General features: G+C 47.8%; 1 protein-coding gene across 2 annotated transcripts in view; it reads left to right on the forward strand.

Moving 5' to 3' along the window:
* Positions 1-17,461, forward strand: part of AP1B1 (adaptor related protein complex 1 subunit beta 1) — a 53,264-nt gene that overhangs the window by 14,851 nt on the left and 20,952 nt on the right. For both annotated transcript variants that reach the window (XM_053368287.1, XM_053368288.1), the window contains exons 3-11: positions 351-456; positions 5,403-5,538; positions 8,115-8,360; positions 9,704-9,894; positions 11,552-11,773; positions 13,937-14,057; positions 14,750-14,845; positions 15,837-15,952; positions 17,093-17,258. In XM_053368287.1, coding sequence (XP_053224262.1) covers positions 351-456; positions 5,403-5,538; positions 8,115-8,360; positions 9,704-9,894; positions 11,552-11,773; positions 13,937-14,057; positions 14,750-14,845; positions 15,837-15,952; positions 17,093-17,258 — 1,400 coding nt within the window. The remainder of the gene's footprint in view (positions 1-350; positions 457-5,402; positions 5,539-8,114; positions 8,361-9,703; positions 9,895-11,551; positions 11,774-13,936; positions 14,058-14,749; positions 14,846-15,836; positions 15,953-17,092; positions 17,259-17,461) is intronic.

Genomic DNA, 17,461 nt, shown 5'->3' on the forward strand with positions numbered 1-17,461 from the left:
GTCACCATTGCATGGATCACTCTGGGTGATACTGGGTTAGATGTGCCATTGGCCACCTGGCATTATCTAATTTTTTGGGTGTTCATAGCTTAAATGTAGAGCACCTGCCTTGTCTGCGGAAGGTCCCAGATTCAACCCCCAGGGGCATCTCCAGGTGGGGCTGGGAAAGACTGGCACCTTAGAGAGCTGCTGCCAGTCTGTGCTAGCAGTACTGAGCTAGACTGGGCTTCCTGTGTAAGCTGCTGCTCCTGAGTGCTGTCGTTCTGCCTGTTGGGGTGCTTTCTCTAGGTGTTGAACGGGACATCCTGCCACCTTGATTTAAACTTCCATGGTTTTTTCCCCCTCTCCAGGGGAGATATTTGAGCTGAAGGCTGAGCTCAACAGCGACAAAAAGGAGAAGAAAAAGGAAGCTGTGAAAAAGGTGATCGCATCCATGACAGTGGGGAAAGATGTCAGGTACGTTGCCGTTCTGGAGATGCGTTGGTCCAACATCTGAGCCAATCTGGGGTCTCAAAATACGGTGTTGGGCTATAGCTCCCATCAGCCCCAGTCAGCGCAACTGGGGCTCAGTGGCTGTGCTGGCTGATGCTCTGCCCCACTGCAAGTGCTCTCCCACTGAGCCTATTGCCTTCCCCATGGGTTACATGGTAGATTATGCTTCACGGTGAAGCCCCAGCAACTGTTTCTCTTCCCCAGGCAGTCTTGACTGCCTGCAGACTGTCTTGTTTGCCAGATTGGTGCATGCTCTGGTTATCTCCCACTTGGACCACTGCAATGCGCTCTACTTGGGGCTACCTTTGAAGGTGACCCGGAAACTACAGCTAATCCAGAATGCGGCAGCTAGACTGGTGACTGGGAGTGGCCACCGAGACCACATAACACCGGTCTTGAAAGACCTCCATTGGCTCCCAGTACAATTCCGAGCACAATTCAAAGTGTTGGTGCTGACTTTTAAAGCCCTAAACAGCCTCAGCCCAGTATACCTGAAGGAGTGTCTCCACCCCCATTGTTCAGTGCGGACACTGAGGTCCAGGTCCGAGGGCCTTCTGGCGGTTCCCTTCCTGCGAGAAGTGAGGTTACAGGGAATCAGGCAGAGGGCCTTACCGGTAATGGCACCCGCCCTGTGGAACGCCCTCCCATCAGACGTGAAGGAAATAAACAACTGACTTTTAGAAGACATCTGAAGGCAGCCCTGTATCGGGAAGTTTTCAATGTCATTTTTTATGTGCTGTAAGCCACCCAGAGTGGCTTGGGAAACCCAGCCAGATGGGTGGAGTATGAATAATAAAATTATTATCATTATTATTATTAGGCTGGGTAGTTTTAAGCATGGCTGTGATTTCTGAGAACATAAGAAGGGTCTGCTGAATCAGGCCACTGGTCCATCTGGGCCACCCAGTGGCCACCTTGATTCCCCAATCAGAAGCCTGCAAGCAGGACCCGAACACAAGAGCGCACTCCTGATTCCTGTGGGAGGGAGTTCCACATTTCCACTATACGCTGCGTGAAGAAGTCCTTTCTTTTGCCTGCCCTGAATCTTCTAACGTGAGTTCCATCCACAAGTTCCGTTGTCACAAGAGCCAAGCTGAGAGATTCCTGGCTCTCGGCTCGCTGACGCCGTTCCCAGGATGATCATTTTGGAAATGAGAGAGAGGTGGAACAAGTGGTGGTTCTCACAAGGCCCTCTGCCTGGTTTCATTGACTTGGTCTCTGGCCTTCTGTGCATAGCTGTCAACCGTCCCTTATTTGGCGGGAAACTTCCTTATCCCATTGCCCTGTCCCTTATTGATGATGTCCCTTAAATTTCCCAGGTTTCAAAGGAAGCAGCTCCTCTCCCTCCCTCCCTGCCGGCCAGGGAGAAGGGAGGCTCCAACTGTGTTGCTTGGCTGCGTTGCTCACCCAATAAGGAGTCTAAGAACGACTGGGGGGGTGGAGCTTGCATGCCTTGTGCTAAGCAAATCGGCCGCGTTGCCTGGGGACTCGCCTTTGCTCAGCGCTTCCCAGCAGAGAGGTGACGGTGGTTTTCTTTCTGCATCCCCTTTGCCGGGTTGCTGCGCTGTGGGAACCACCGCTTGAGGCTTTGTTTGGCTGCTGGCTGGGCTTTTTGCCTTTGGCTTGGAGGGCCTCAGAAGTCGAACACAACTATGCTTGGAAAATCCCTTATTTTGGCTGCTGATCCCTTATTTTCGAAGCTGCTGGTCCCTTATTTTCAAATCTGTAAGTTGACAGCTATGCTTCTGCGCACCAGAGCTTCAAGCCATCAGCCTCGCTTCTAGTTAAAGATGTGTGGCGTAGGAATAATCCGGATTCCAGGCTTCTCTGTTCGGATTAAGGAGGTCGGCTGCGTCTTTGACCTTCAGGGAGCAGGACTCTTCGCACATGCCGAGCATTTTGCGGCTTAGAAATTGGAGCAGGGCGCAATTCCGTTCGTTTTTATTTATTTGACAAGGCCTGTATACCACTTGGTCATGGCAAAACCTCGAAGCGATTTAGAAATAGAACCCTGAAACGGTTGAAAGCAACTATTTATAGAGCCCTCCTGCGGTGCCATGGGGTCAGCGCGTCTGGCTGTTAACCAGAAGGTTGGTGGTTTGATCCCACTCGGGGATGGTTGTGGGCAGAATTCCTGCACTACAGGGGGTTGGACTAGATGACCCTCGGGGTCCCTTCCAACTCTACAATACTACATTCAAAAATTAATTAAACTCTAGGATAAGGAGGGCTGGGTGGGAAGCCCGCACCGAAATTAAAACACATGTCTACATGCCTGGATTGGCTTGCCTGACCAGAAATGTTTTTAGCAGGCACTGGAAAGTGCACAGCAAAGGCGTCTGTCTGATATCAATCAGCAGGGAGTTCCGAAGTGTCAGCATTGCTGCACTAAATACCGTATTTTTTGCTCTATAGGACGCACCCGACCATAGGATGCACCTTGTTTTAGAGGGGGAGAACAAGAAAAAAAATTCTCCCCCTCTCTGCTCAGCGCCCCTTCAGCAAAGCAGCAGGAGAAACGGAGCCCCTTCCATTTCTCCTCCCGCTTGGCTGAAGGGGCGCTGCGCAGCTCTCCCTCTCTGCTGAAGCCAGGAGAGTCTTGCTCTCCCGGCTTCAGCAAAAAGAACCCAAAGCCTTTGGAGTGCAGTGAAGCCTGGAGAGGCTTCAGCGAAAGCAACGCATTTCCAGGCTTCAGCGAAAGCAACGCATAGCCTCCGGAGCGCGGAGGGAGCGCTCCCTCTGTGCTTTGGAGGTTTCGTGTTGCTTTCGCTGAAGCCAAGGAGCCTGCATTCGCTCCATAGGACGCACAAACATTTCCCCTTAATTTTTGGAGGGGAAAAAGTGTGTCCTATAGAGCAAAAAATACGGTATATCATTTTCTTACAAGTTCTTACAATTTTCTTACATGTGTATTTTGTGGCACGTGTAACTTTGCCAGTTCTGTAGATCTAGTGGGGTATCAATGGGGTAAGATGACCTCACAGGTAAACTTGGTCCCAAGCTTTCATATACTAAAAGTCACAACCTTGAACTTGGCCCAGGAGCAGGTGAGCAACCAGTGCAGCTCTCTTGAGCAGAGGAGCTGTATGCTGACAAGGTCTTGCTCCTGCCAGCAATTGCCTAAGGGAAGCCCCACGTAGAGCATATTGCAGCAATCCCACCTTGAAGGAGCCAATGCACAATAACAAGAAGGGAGGGAAAACATAGTAGCCGGGGCCAGGAGGAGAGGCATCTGAATGGTGAAGCCAGAGCAGTGAATTTCAACACAGGTTCTGATTTAAAAAATGAGGATGAAAAAATAACATTTAACTCTGCTTTCTCCAGCCTACAGCCCTCCATCTGTTCTGGGCTAGAAATCCTATCAGCCTCTGTTAGCACAGCTCTCTGGCTGGATTTCTTTGTGCAGGGAATTTTGGTTATGAACGTCAGGAGTGCAGTAGGAAGCATTCAGCGGTGTGATTGTCCAGTGGTAGTTCTGTGCAGGAATATTGTAACCAAGCAACAAGCTGTCTGGACAGACTTAAGATAGCTAACAGTTGCGAAGCCTTCAGGCAGATAGTCCAAATCTGGCACGGCAACCAGGGAAAAGTTAAGATACCACATTTTTCGCCCTATAAGACGCACCTAGTTTTTGGAGGAGGTAAACAAGAAGAAAAATATTCTGAATCTCAGAAGCCAGAACAACAAGAGGGATCGCTGTGCAGTGAAAGCAGCGATCCCTCTTGCTGTTCTAGCTTCTGGGATAGCTGCGCAGCCTGCATTCGTTCCATAACACACACACACATTTCCCCTTACTTTTTAGGAGGGAAAAAGTGAGTCTTATAGAGCAAAAAATACGATATTTTTCTAGCTGGCCTGGTAGATTTAGGGATTCCTTGTCTTTCTCCGGTGGGGCGATGGGAGGAGAAATCTCTTTTAAATTTGGTCTGGGGAGCAGCAGGTCCGCACTGTATTGGTTTTTGATTTGCTTTTAAACCAAGAGGGCAATCTGGTGTCATAGTTAGCTGCCCGGTTCTTAAGAAGGCGGGAAAGTTCCCTCTGGATGGGACCACAGACCCAGCTGGCCCAACATCCTGTTCTTGCAGTGGCCAACCAGGTAGGGACACAGGGTGCTGCTGTATGCAGAGCCAGGCTGTTGGTCCATCTAGCTTCGACTTTAAGATTCTAGTCCTCAAGGTTCTAAATAAAAAGCTGAATGAAACAGGCGTGTGGGAGACTGCCTTACACTGAGTCAGGCCATTGGTCCATCTCTCTCAGTACGGTCTATACCAGGGCTTCCCAAACATGGGTCTCCAGCTGTTGTTGGACTACAACTACCATCATCCCTAGCTAGCATGATGGGAACTGTAGTCCAAAGACAGCTGGGGACCCAAGGGGAACCACACTGTCCTCGGCAGCTTTCTAGGTGTTCCCAGCCCTTACTGGATATGCCACTGGCAATTGAACCTTAGGACCTTCTGCATGAAAAGCAGATGGTCTACCACCAAGCCACAGCACTTGACACCCCTGGAAAGTCCAGAAGCGGGACCTGGGTGCGAAAGCAGCCCCCTCTCTACTCCCAACAGCTGGAATTCAGAGACACGCTGCCACCAACGTGGTTGCCTGTTGTCTTCCTGCTATAGACATCTGAAGGCTGCCCTGTATCGGGAAGTTTTTTTTAAAATGTTTGACATTTTATTATGTTTTTATATGTGTTTTGGAAGCCTCCCAGAGTGGCCGAGGCAACTGAGCCAGATGGGCAGGGTATAAATAATGAAATCATCACCGTTATTACTATTATTTCCAAGGCTTACGTTTTTCCTGGCCCATTGACCAGCTGCTCTAAAACAGCACAAGTGTGTATGTGTGTATGTGTGTCTCCCCATCTGTATCCTGGTTCCTCACGCCGCCTGCCTGTTCTCCGTTTCCAGCGCTCTCTTCCCTGACGTCGTGAACTGCATGCAGACGGACAATCTGGAACTCAAGAAGCTGGTTTACCTGTACCTGATGAACTATGCCAAGAGCCAGCCAGACATGGCCATCATGGCTGTCAACACCTTTGTCAAGGTGAGTTATAGGAGCAGGAGCAGCACCTGCTCTCTAAAGCATAGGTAGGCAAACTAAGGCCCGGGGGCCAGATCCAGCCAAATCGCCTTCTCAATCCGGCCCACGGATGGTCCGGGAATTAGTGTGTTTTTACATGAGTAGAATGTGCCCTTTTATTTAAAATGTACCTCTGGGTTATTTGTAGGGCCTGCCTGGTGTTTTTACATGAGTAGAATGTGTCCTTTTATTTAAAATGCATTGCTGGGTTGTTTGTGGGGCATAGGAATTCATTCATTTCCCCCCAAAAAAATATAGTCCGGCCCCCACAAGGTCTGAGGGACAGTGGATCGGCCCCCTACTGAAAAAGTTTGCTGACCCCTGCTCTAAAGTTTTAAAAATGGAAGTGCCCATTTTCCCCAGTGGAAGAGCATTTCGATCTTTCTTTGAGTGTGTGGGCGTTTCCTAAGCATTATTTATTTATTTCACAAAATTTGAAAGCTGCCTGATTGTAAAACAACAACAACCTCAAAGCGGTTTACAAAAAGAATAGAACAATGAACTGAGTCAACTATTTTAAAACATTTGAAAGTGAATTAAAATCAACGAGAAGCTAAAAAGCAAACAAAACCCCCCAGCTTTGAATGCAGGTCAGTATTCTGCCATGTCCGTATATATGAAAATATTTTTCAGCAGGCGCCAGAAAGAGTCCAGCAGAGTTGCCTATATGATGTCAATAGGCAAGGAGTTCCAAAGAGGGGGGTGCCGCTGCCACACTAAAAAAAAAAGTCAATTTCTTACAAATGTGTACTATGTAATTGCGCCAGTTCTGCTGATCAAAACGGCCAGCTTGGGCATAGAGTAATGCTATTTCTCTATGGCTATCCCATACAAAATCTCAGCTTTAAGGCAAAGCTAAAGAGTGATCAGGACGTGGGTGGCGCTGTGGTCTATAAACCACAGAGCCTAGGACTTGCCGATCAGAAGGTCGGCGGTTCGAATCCCCGCGACGGGGTGAGCTCCCGTTGCTCGGTCCCTGCTCCTGCCAACCTAGCAGTTTGAAAGCACGTCAAAGTGCAAGTAGAGAAATAGGTACCGCTCGGGCGGGAAGGTAAGCGGCGTTTCCGTGCGCTGCTCTGGTTCGCCAGAAGCGGCTTAGTCATGCTGGCCACATGACCTGGAAGCTGTATGCCGGCTCCCTCGCCCAATAAAGCGAGATGAGCACCACAACCCCAGAGTCGGTCACGACTGGACCTAATGGTCAGGGGTCCCTTTACCTTTTTCTAAAGAGTGATGATGCAGACTGTTCTCTCAGTCGTCAGCCGGGAAGACCGCAAGCAGGACCTGAGCGCGTCAGGACTCTTCCCACTTGCGATTCCCAGCAACTGGGATTCAGAGGCATTGCTGTGCCCACCCACCCCCACGTGGAGGCAGGGCAGAGCCATCATGGCTAGCGGCCGTCGATAGCCCTCTCCTCCTCTTACGAATTTGTCCAATCCTCTTTCAAAGCCATCCGGATTGGTGGCCACCGTTGGCTCCTGTAGCGGTGAGTTCCACACTTCTATCTGCCCTGAAATTTCCCACACTTGGCTTTGAGTTCAAGTGGACATCGCTGTCTCCTGTGGAAGAGAGTTCCATAGTTTAACTACAAACTGTCCTTTCTTTTACCTGTATGTCCTGAATGTTCCAGCATTCAGCTTCATTGGACGTCCAGAAGTTTCTGGTGTTACGAGAGAGGGAGAACAACTTTTCTCTATGTGCGCCATGCATAATTTTATAAGCTTCTGTCACGTCCCCCTTTGCTCATCTTTTCTCTGAACCAAGAAGTCCCAAACGCATATGTGGTGGCCTTGTCGTAAGGTTAAAAGCTTACTGGGAAATGATATACAATGAATTGAAAAGGATGTTCAAAATAACTTTTGTAAAATAAAACAACAACAACCAGAAACTTTTCTTTTGGAAATTATAGGGACAGAACTACCTAAATTGTATAGAAATTTACTTATGTATGCTACTACAGCGGCAAGAATGCTACTTGCCCCAAAGTGGAAAGAAGCAGAAGTCCCAGTAAAGGAAGAATGGATACAGAAACATATGGAATAAGCAGAAATGGCGAAACTTTCCGGAAGAATAAGAAATCAAGATAACAACCTTTGGCAGGATTATTGTAATAACCTGCAGTTTCATAAGAGTATATATTTAAAATAGATGACTAAATGAGTAAATTAAATGAATTTGGATATGCAGAAGATACTAAAAAATAAATTTAAGGAACTGCAGAAAGAGTGGGAAGGAAGTCAGATTTGTTAAATTGATTGTATAACTAATGAAATGTATAAATTTGAAAAGTATAAATAAAAACTTTTTTATGGTAGCTAAAAAGGTGAAATACCTGGGAATTTGGCTGACATCGAAAAATATAAACCTGTTTAGAGACAATTATGAGAATGTATGGAAAGAAATCAAGAACTATTGTATGGAATGTATGGAAAGAAATCAAGACTATTCCTCATAGGCGAGTCTCTCCACACCTTGACCGTTTGGGTTGCCCTATTCTTAACCTTTTCCCAACTCTGCAATGCCTTTTCCATACCCTACAGGACTGCGAAGATCCCAACCCCCTCATCCGGGCCCTGGCAGTGCGCACGATGGGCTGTATCCGGGTCGATAAGATCACCGAGTACCTCTGTGAGCCGCTGAGGAAGTGCCTGAAGGATGAGGACCCTTACGTGCGCAAGACGGCGGCTGTTTGCGTGGCGAAGCTTCATGACATCAACGCGCAGCTGGTGGAGGACCAGGGCTTCCTGGACACCTTGAAGGACCTCATCTCGGACTCCAATCCTATGGTGATGGACCCCTTCTTGCCTGGGGGCAGGGAGGGAGGGGGGCTGTCCAGGCTGCTACTCCCCTGCCCCAGCTGAACCAAGCTCTGCTAAAGGCTTTGGGTCCGGAGGGATTCCCAGGTAGTCAAAGGGAGGAGCTACTACTCCCAGCCTTCGCTAAGTTTGTAGTAAAGGAACCAGCTGCAAAGAGTTCTTCTCTGTTCCCTTACATGGTTAGCTCAAATGTGTGAGGGCCGTCAGGAATTGCTAGCGTCCGTGATGATTACCCAAAACAAGGAAAGATAGCAGGTCAGGAATGCGTCCCCCTGATCGGCTCTCTTTCTGTCTGCAGCATCTGGCCTGGAGCCAAACTTGCATCTTTGAAATGGAAGCAGTTGAGCGGCAAAGTGCTGCCTGCTGTCTTGCACGTTTAACCAGCGTTGGAGAAATGCCCAACCCGAGCGCTGCTCCTTTTCTTCCCCCCACCCCGCTCCACGCTTCCTACATTTTTAAAAGGAACGTAATGAGAGAACTATCGGCTGCCTCTGCAAACCAAGTTCCAAATGAATTTTTAATTTAGGCCAAATGGCCTCGAATGCTCCTTGGGCCTCTGGGTTGCTGAGAGAAATAGCGGTCTTGCTAGGAAGCCTTGCTTCATGCAACAATAACATTCGGTTTAATTTTCTTTCTTTTTGGGTAGGGGTGTGTTCTTTTCCACACATCTCTGTACCCCCGGCGCCCCCAGGAGCATTTTCTGTGGAGATTTTTTTTTTTTTTAAGAGGCAAGAGCTGCCGAGAACTATTTGCCTGGTGAGGCCTACAAGACTTAGGCCACATTCACACCCTACATTTAAAGCAGTATGGTACCACTTTAAACAGCCATGGCTTCCTGCAAAGGATTCTGGGAACTCTGGTTTGTTATAGAGCAGGCATGGCCAAACTTGGCCCTCATCCCTGACCACTGGTCCTGTTAGCTAGGGATGATGGGAGTTGTAGTCCCAAAGCAGCTGGAGGGCCAAGTTTGGCCATGCCTGTTATAGAGGAAGCCTCCATTCCCCTCATGGAGCTACAATTCCCAGAGTTCCCTGGGAAAGAGAGATTGACTGTTGGAGCACTCTGGGAATTATACTGAGCTAGACAGACCTGCAGCTGTAGCTCAGGTGGCAGAACATTTCCTTGGTATGCAGAAGGTCCCAGTTCAGCCCTCAGTATCTCAGTGGGCTCGGCAGGACTGCCACCTGAAACCCTGGAGAGCTGCTGCCAGTTAGAGTAGGCAGTACTGAGCTAGATGGACTAACGATTTGACTCAGGATAAGGCAGCTTCCAATGTTCCTATTTTCACAGACTCTCTCTTGTTTTTCCCCCAGGTGGTAGCTAATGCTGTAGCAGCCCTCTCAGAGATAGCGGAATCTCACCCCAGCAGCAACCTGCTGGATTTGAACCCACAGTCCATCAACAAGCTGCTGACTGCCCTGAACGAGTGTACGGAATGGGGCCAGATCTTCATCCTCGACTGCCTGGCCAACTACATGCCCAAGGATGACCGCGAGGCCCAGAGGTGAGAGCTGCGGGTTGGCTCACTTACTCGAGCTCCGTGTCGACCATGCTGCTTTGCAGGCACTGTTGTGCGAGATGCCCTTCCTTGCTCAGAGACAGCCCAGTCTGTGTGCAATTTGTGTGTGTGTCTGTCTGTCCATCCCATGCCTCTGTTTTTGTTATCAACAGAGCCAAATTCTTTACTGTAGCACTCTGCGCTTCGGAAGACTATACAGATTTTTGTGAGAAAGGGCATCATGTTTAGAGGAAAAGCGAGTAAGAGGAGATATGGAGAAAGTGTTTTTATCCTTCTCTAGAACTCCTGGAAAGGGACGCGGGTGGCGCTGTGGGTTAAATCCCCGCGGTTCGAATCCCCGTGACGGGGTGAGCTCCCGTTGCTCGGTCCCTGCTCCTGCCAACCTAGAAGTTCGAAAGCACGTCGAAGTGCAAGTAGATAAATAGGTACCGCTCGGGCGGGAAGGTAAACGGCGTTTCCGTGCGCTGCTCCGGTTCACCAGAAGCGGCTTAATCATGCTGGCCACATGACCCAGAAGCTGTACACCGGCTCCCTCGGCCAGTAAAGCGAGATGAGCGCCGCAACCCCAGAGTCGGTCACGACTGGACCTAATGGTCAGGGGTCCCTTTACCTTTACTAGAACTCCTGGACATTGGAACATCAGGGAAGATGAAAGAGAAGATTTATTTTAAACTATGGAATTCACTGCCCCAGGAATAGCTACAGACTCGAATGATGTTAAAAGAGGATGAGAGAAAGTCAGGGAGGGCAAGTCTATCAATAGCTCCTACCCACAATGGCTATTCTTGGCTTCCCCAGTCGGAGGCTGCATGCTTCTGAATACCAGTAACTGATGGAAGCTTTGTATTTTTCTTCCTCCTCTTTCTCTTTCTTTTTTATTGTTTTTATTTTCTTTTCCTTTTTGTATTTTATTTTTATTGTATTGTGTTTTTTATTTTTTTATATTATTAATTTAAATATTTTTATTGAAAGTTCAAAAAGTACATACGTGCGCTAAACATGGAGAGACATAAATAAAAGAGAGAAAAAGAGAAACAGCACCTGCGTGGAAGGGAAAATAAAGGGGGGAGGGAGGAAACCCAAAACTGTGTACTTTACAAGGTTGTTATTGTACTTCACCAGATCTTAACCTACTACAGTATTTGTAAGAATGGATTCCAAATATCATTGAATTTATCCGTGGCAAGCCTGTGTTTATATGCAGGTTGTTCATATGTTGCGAGTTTGTATAAGTCTTCAATCCAATCATAGAAGGGAGACACATTTTTATTTCTCCATCAGTATCAGTCTTTTTGCTGTGGTAAGGGTACGGAGAGTATTTTTATTTGGATTAGTTTGTTTTTTATTGTATTGTATGTTAAACAGTTTTATATTTTATTTTATTTTATTTTAATGAAATAGCAGCTGGAAAATTCAGCTCCTGCTTGTGGTTTCCTGAGCAGGGCTAGCACAGAGCACAACGCTTCCTTTTCTGCCATTTCCCCAGAGGCTGCAGTGCAGCACCACAGAAACAGGGTTTTGTTGGTTGCACCTAGGAGTCTGGGCTGGTGAGTCTGGGCTGGCTGGGCTACGCACTTGTGAAAAATCTCCTCTGGCATTTGTCTACTGCATCTTCCTTTTCCTTCTCTTCCCCCCCCTGCAGCATCTGTGAGCGAGTGACACCCCGGCTGTCCCACGCTAACTCCGCCGTGGTACTCTCGGCTGTGAAAGTGCTGATGAAGTTCATGGAGATGCTGTCGAAGGACTTGGATTATTACGGCACTTTGCTGAAGAAGCTGGCTCCCCCGCTCGTCACCCTGCTGTCTGCTGAGCCGGAGCTGCAATACGTGGCTCTCCGAAACATCAACCTCATTGTGCAGAAAAGGTGATGATGGATGCTCTGTTGGCTACAGGTTGGCAGGGTGGTTGGCAGTAGCACTGCTTCCAGGGATACAACGAGATGCTCTCAGGCATGTAACTGGGTTTGTTGGGTTTTTTGTGCTAAAGAGATTTCCTTTTATAACAAATATAAAACAGAGAAGCTGTTGTAGCAACAGGTGAAAAACCAGAAGATGAGAAGCAAAACTATAAAACAGGCACGTGGGTTAAAATACCAAAGTCCATGGGAAATGATCCACAATGAATTGAAAAAAATGTTTAAAAGTACTTTCCTAAAAAACCCAGTCCTTTCTGTTGGGGATAATTCAGACTGAAATTCCCAGGTGTCAAAAAAGGTTATTTATGTGTGCCACTACTTGCAGCCCATGTTTTGTTAGCCCAAAAATGGAAAACGAGTGAGGTCCTAACCAAAGAAGAATGGCAACTTAAGTTGACAGAATATGCGCAGCTTGCAGACTTAACATATTGAATAAGAAAACAAGAAGAACATACGTTTAGAGAAGATTGGAAGACTTTTATTGAATATACTGGAAATAACTGTGTACAGCTGAAAACGCTGGCAGCATTAAATTCAACAGTGTAAATAAGTTATGATGGATGTAATAATGGAATACTGAATGGTATAGTTTCTGTAAAATATGCAGGGATTTATGATATGTAAAATGAACCATGGAAAGAGAAGAAGGGAAGTCATTGATATCTTAAGGATGTACCGTATTTTCCCCTCTATAAGCCGCACCAGACCACAAGACGCACCTAGTTTTTGGAGGAGGAAAGCAAGAAAAAAACTATTCTGAATCTCAGAAGCCAGAACAGCAAGAGGGATCGCTGCGCAGTGAAAGCAGCAATCCCTCTTGCTGTTCTGGCTTCTGGGATAGCTGCGCAGCCTGCATTCGCTCCATAAGACGCACACACATTTCCCCTTACTTTTTAGGAGGGAAAAAGTGAGTCTTACAGAGCAAAAAATACGGTAAAAATGTCAAGTATAGTTTGAGATTTGCCAGGCTTGTAACAAGGGCTGACTTGAAAATGATGGTTCCATTACAAAACATAATTAAAGGAATGCCAGATCAAATGAAAAGTGTCTGGAAGTTCTAGACCTTGTCGAAATCTCAAATTATGCATACAGTGGCACCTCGAGTTAAGTACTTAATTCGTTCCGAGGTCCACTCTTAACCCGAAACTGTTCTTAACCTGAAGCACCACTTTAGCCAATGGAGCTTCCTGCTGCTGCCGCGCCGCCGGGGCACGATTTCTGTTCTCATCCTGAAGCAAAGTTCTTAACCTGAAGCACTATTTCTGGGTTAGCGGAGTCTGTAACCTGAAGCGTATGTAACCTGAGGTACCACTGTAGTTTTTTCCATTATAGCTATATTTCAGAGTGAGTGTATCAAGCAACCGGTGTAAGATTTGGGGGCTATTTTCCATTGAGTTGCAATTGCTATGCGAGCTGCCAAGATCATATATAAGACCTATGGGCATGTAAATATGTTTGTATAGAGGTAGATCTTTCAACGGTCCAGAACTGACTCCTAACCTGCAACATGGGACCTACTTTTACAGTTTCACTTTTGATTTACAATATAATTACTGTACCAGTGCTAACGAGGCACACGATTCATCCTAAAATGGCACTTCCGAGAGCAATGTTGCCTAATAGCTCAGTCGATAGAACACGAGACTCTTAATCTCAAGGTTGTGGGTTTGAGCCCCACGTTGGACAAAAGATTCCTGCATTGCAGGGGGTTGGGCTAGATGACCACCGCGGTCCCTTCCAACTCTACCATTCTATGATACAGTTGTACCTCGGGTTAAGTACTTAATTCGTTCCGGAGGTCCGTTCTTAACCTGAAACTGTTCTTAACCTGAAGCACCACTTTAGCTAATGGGGCCTCCTGCTGCCGCGCCGCCGGAGCACAATTTCTGTTCTCATCCTGAATCAAAGTTCTTAACCTGAAGCACTATTTCTGGGTTAGTGGAGTCTGTAGCCTGAAGCGTATGCAACCTGAAGCGTATGTAACCTGAGATACCACTGTATTACTAAATGAAAGCATCTGATTTATTTATTTTACTTTGCAATGTATAAGTTTCACAGCTGGGTATGTTTCTTCTCCGGATCTCTTGATCGCATCTTTTCCTCTTCTCCCAGACCTGAAATCCTCAAGCACGAGATGAAAGTCTTCTTTGTGAAGTACAACGACCCCATCTACGTCAAACTGGAGAAGCTGGATATCATGATCCGCCTGGCCTCGCAGGCCAACATTGCACAGGTAAATCCTCCTCTTTTCTCTCTTCCTCCCCATCCCCAAAATTTGCTTCGGAGTCTCCACTGCCCTGCAAGGATGAGGACTGAAAGGAATTGCAATCCCGCAAGATCTGGAAGGCACCCACTGTTGGGGAAGGCTGAAGCCAGCTATTGCCTCTAAAGAATGCATTCCACTCTTCTTTTCCTTCCTGCCCCAATTTTTCAGCGTGTGCATTTTCTAGCTGCCACTCAGCATTCCAAAGTTACTGAGCATGCTCTGTCCTGGGCTTGCTTTCTGCCCCACGTCTTCTGATAAAACGGCCTCGGTCCTGTATACCTGAAGGAGCGTCTCCACCCCCATCATCTAGCCCGGACACTGAGATTCAGCACCGAGGGCCTTCTGGCAGTTCCCTCCCTGTGAGAAGTGAGGTTACAGGGAACCAGGCAGAGGGCCTTCTTGGTAGTGGCGCCCGCCCTGTGGAACGCCCTCCCAGCAGATGTCAAGGCAATAAACAACTATTTTACTTTTAGAAGACACCTGAAGGCGGCCCTGTTTAGGGAAGTTTTTAATGTCTGATGCTGTATTGTTTTTGATATTTGATTGGAAGCCGCCCAGAGTGGCTGGGGAGACCTAATCAGATGGGCGGGGTATAAATAATAAATAATAAATTATTATTATTATTATTATTATTATTATTATTATTATTATTATTATAGGTGCTTGCCGAGTTAAAGGAGTACGCAACGGAAGTCGATGTGGACTTCGTGCGGAAAGCCGTCCGGGCGATTGGCCGGTGTGCCATTAAGGTTGAGGTGAGCTAAGGTGTGGTCCAGAACATCTGGCGGGCACCAGTTTGGGGAGGCTGGCATCTATCCAGGAGAGTGGCCTGATTCTGCAAAAGGCTTCACTTCAAACATACTTGGCTTTCCAAGCATTTAGAGGCTGCAAGTAGCAGAGCACAAATGAATTTTGCATTATGTGTTGTGAACCTCCCCCCCCTTTCTCTTTTTGGGGAGGGTGGGGGCTGAAGACATTAGGGAGAGGAACAGAGAGTGCTCTTGCACTCGAATCGTCCGTGCAGACTTGGCTTTGGGGCACCTGGTAGGCCCCTATGAAAACAGGATGCTGGATTCACTGGCCAGATCCAGCACGTTTTTCTGACATCCGGTCGATCTTGGCTCTTTGGAAAAGGGGGTTTGACCTTTACAGAGCCTTCCAACATTGACATTCGTTTTTCGAGGCAAGCGGTGTCCGTAGTGCTGGAGATCAACACGTCTTTGCGTAGGGAGCCAGGTTTTTTAAAATACAGTGGATGCTCGGGTTGCTAACATGATCCGTGCGGGAGGCACGTTCGCAACCCGCAGTGCTGCATCTGTGCACGCACGGGTTGCGATTTGACGCTTCTGTGCATGCGCGACTGTCGAAACCCAGAAGTAATCCATTCCAGTACTTCCAGGTTACGGCACATCCGTAACCCGAAAAAACGCAACCTGAAGCGTCTGTAACCCAAGGTATGACTGTAACAGCATTGAAGGCATCCCTCATAGAATGGGGATCCTGCCCCCCCCTTCCCATTTGGTCTTCTCTAGTGTGCAGAAGGCTGCATGTGACTCTTGTTTTGTTACAGCCAGGAAATTCCTGGCTTTCCTGCTGCTGACATCCCACCCTTGCTGGGAGATAACCTAGGTGTCCTTTAACTTCCCTGTTTAAAAGCAAGCATCCGTAGTTTCTCCTAAGCCTCTTGGCTAAACCCCAGTTCCTCTCCACGCAGCCCCAACCCCCTTTCTCTTTCTTCCTGCCCAGCAATCGGCAGAACGTTGTGTAAGCACCTTGCTTGACCTCATCCAGACCAAGGTCAACTATGTGGTCCAGGAAGCCATTGTCGTCATCAAGGACATCTTCCGCAAGTACCCCAACAAGTAAGAAGCCCTCCTCGAAAAGTTACCATTTTGATAACACATGGGAACATTTTATTATTTATTACACTTATTCGTTGCTGTTTTTAAAACTGGTGGTTTGGGATAGCTCAGGTCGGTAGAGCACAAGGCTCTTAATCTCAAGGTTGCGGGTTCGAGCCCCACATTGGGCAAAAGATTCCCGCGATGCAGGGGGGTTGGACTAGATGACCCTTGGGTGTCCATTCCATGATTCTGTGAGAAGGCAATAATAATAATAATAATAATAATAATAATAATAATAATAATTTTTATTTATACCCCGCCCTCCCCAGCCAAGGCCGGGCTCAGGGTGGCTAACAAGCAATAATAAAAACAATTTGAATGAATGCAACTTAAAAACAAGATTAAAATACAACATTAAAATATTGAAACGTTAAAATGCAGCCTCATCACAGGAAGAGAAAGGAAAACAAAAGAGGGGGAGGGAATCAAATTGACTCCAAGCCAAAGGCCAGGCGGAACAACTCTGTCTTACAGGCCCTATGGAAAGAAATCTGATCCCGCAGGGCCCTGGTCTCATGAGACAGAGCGTTCCACCAAGCCAGAGCCAGAGTTGAAAAGGCCCTGGCTCTGGCTGAAGCTAATCTTCCTTAGGGCCCGGGACCTCTAGGGTGTTGCTATTTATGGACCTTAAGGTCCTCCATGGGGCATACCGGGAGAGGCGGTCCCGTAGGTACGAGGGTCCTAAGCCGTGATACATGAGCAATGATAATGCTACAATGAAAGCTATCCAGAAATATAGAGCCTTCGATTTTTCTTTTATTTATTTTTTGCATTAGAACTGGCTCTTGATGACATGGGATGCCCAGCGCATGCAGAGCTAGTTTGTGGCCTTTGAAAGGATCTATCCTGTTGTGCAGAGGCATTCTTTTTCCACCAAGGACCCTTACATGGTTCTTTCTCCCCCTCTCTCCTTATTTAATCCCCCAGCACAGCCCTGTGAGGTAGGTCAGGCTGAGGAGGGGCAGTTGGCCAAATGGTAGGATTTGAACCTTGGTCCTCTCCCGGGTCGTAATCTGATGCTTCTCTAACCACTGCACCGCACTTGGTTGTCTGCTGTCTCTAAGCTCCTCCCACCCCTCCTGTCCTCCCGACACGCAGGTACGAGAGCGTGATCGCCACCCTGTGCGAGAACCTGGACTCCCTCGACGAACCCGAGGCTCGGGCGGCCATGATCTGGATCGTGGGCGAATACGCAGAGCGCATAGACAACGCAGACGAGCTTCTGGAGAGCTTCCTCGAAGGCTTCCACGATGAAAGCACCCAGGTGAGATGGGGCAGAGTCTCCCAGGTGGGGGGGGGGGCTGAGGATTAGGCAGCAAAGGCTGCAACGATTCCCTCCAGATTTCCCCCCACGGTGCCTTGCCTCCCCCAAGCAGCCAACCCATGAAGATCTTGCACCCCTCCAGGAACCCTAGAGGTTGTGTCTTGGGAGATGCACCTCTCAGGTTGCATGGTAACTTCATTGGA

This window comes from Podarcis raffonei, chromosome 16 (assembly GCF_027172205.1).
Source record: "Podarcis raffonei isolate rPodRaf1 chromosome 16, rPodRaf1.pri, whole genome shotgun sequence".
NCBI classification, from domain to species: Eukaryota; Metazoa; Chordata; class Lepidosauria; order Squamata; family Lacertidae; genus Podarcis; species Podarcis raffonei.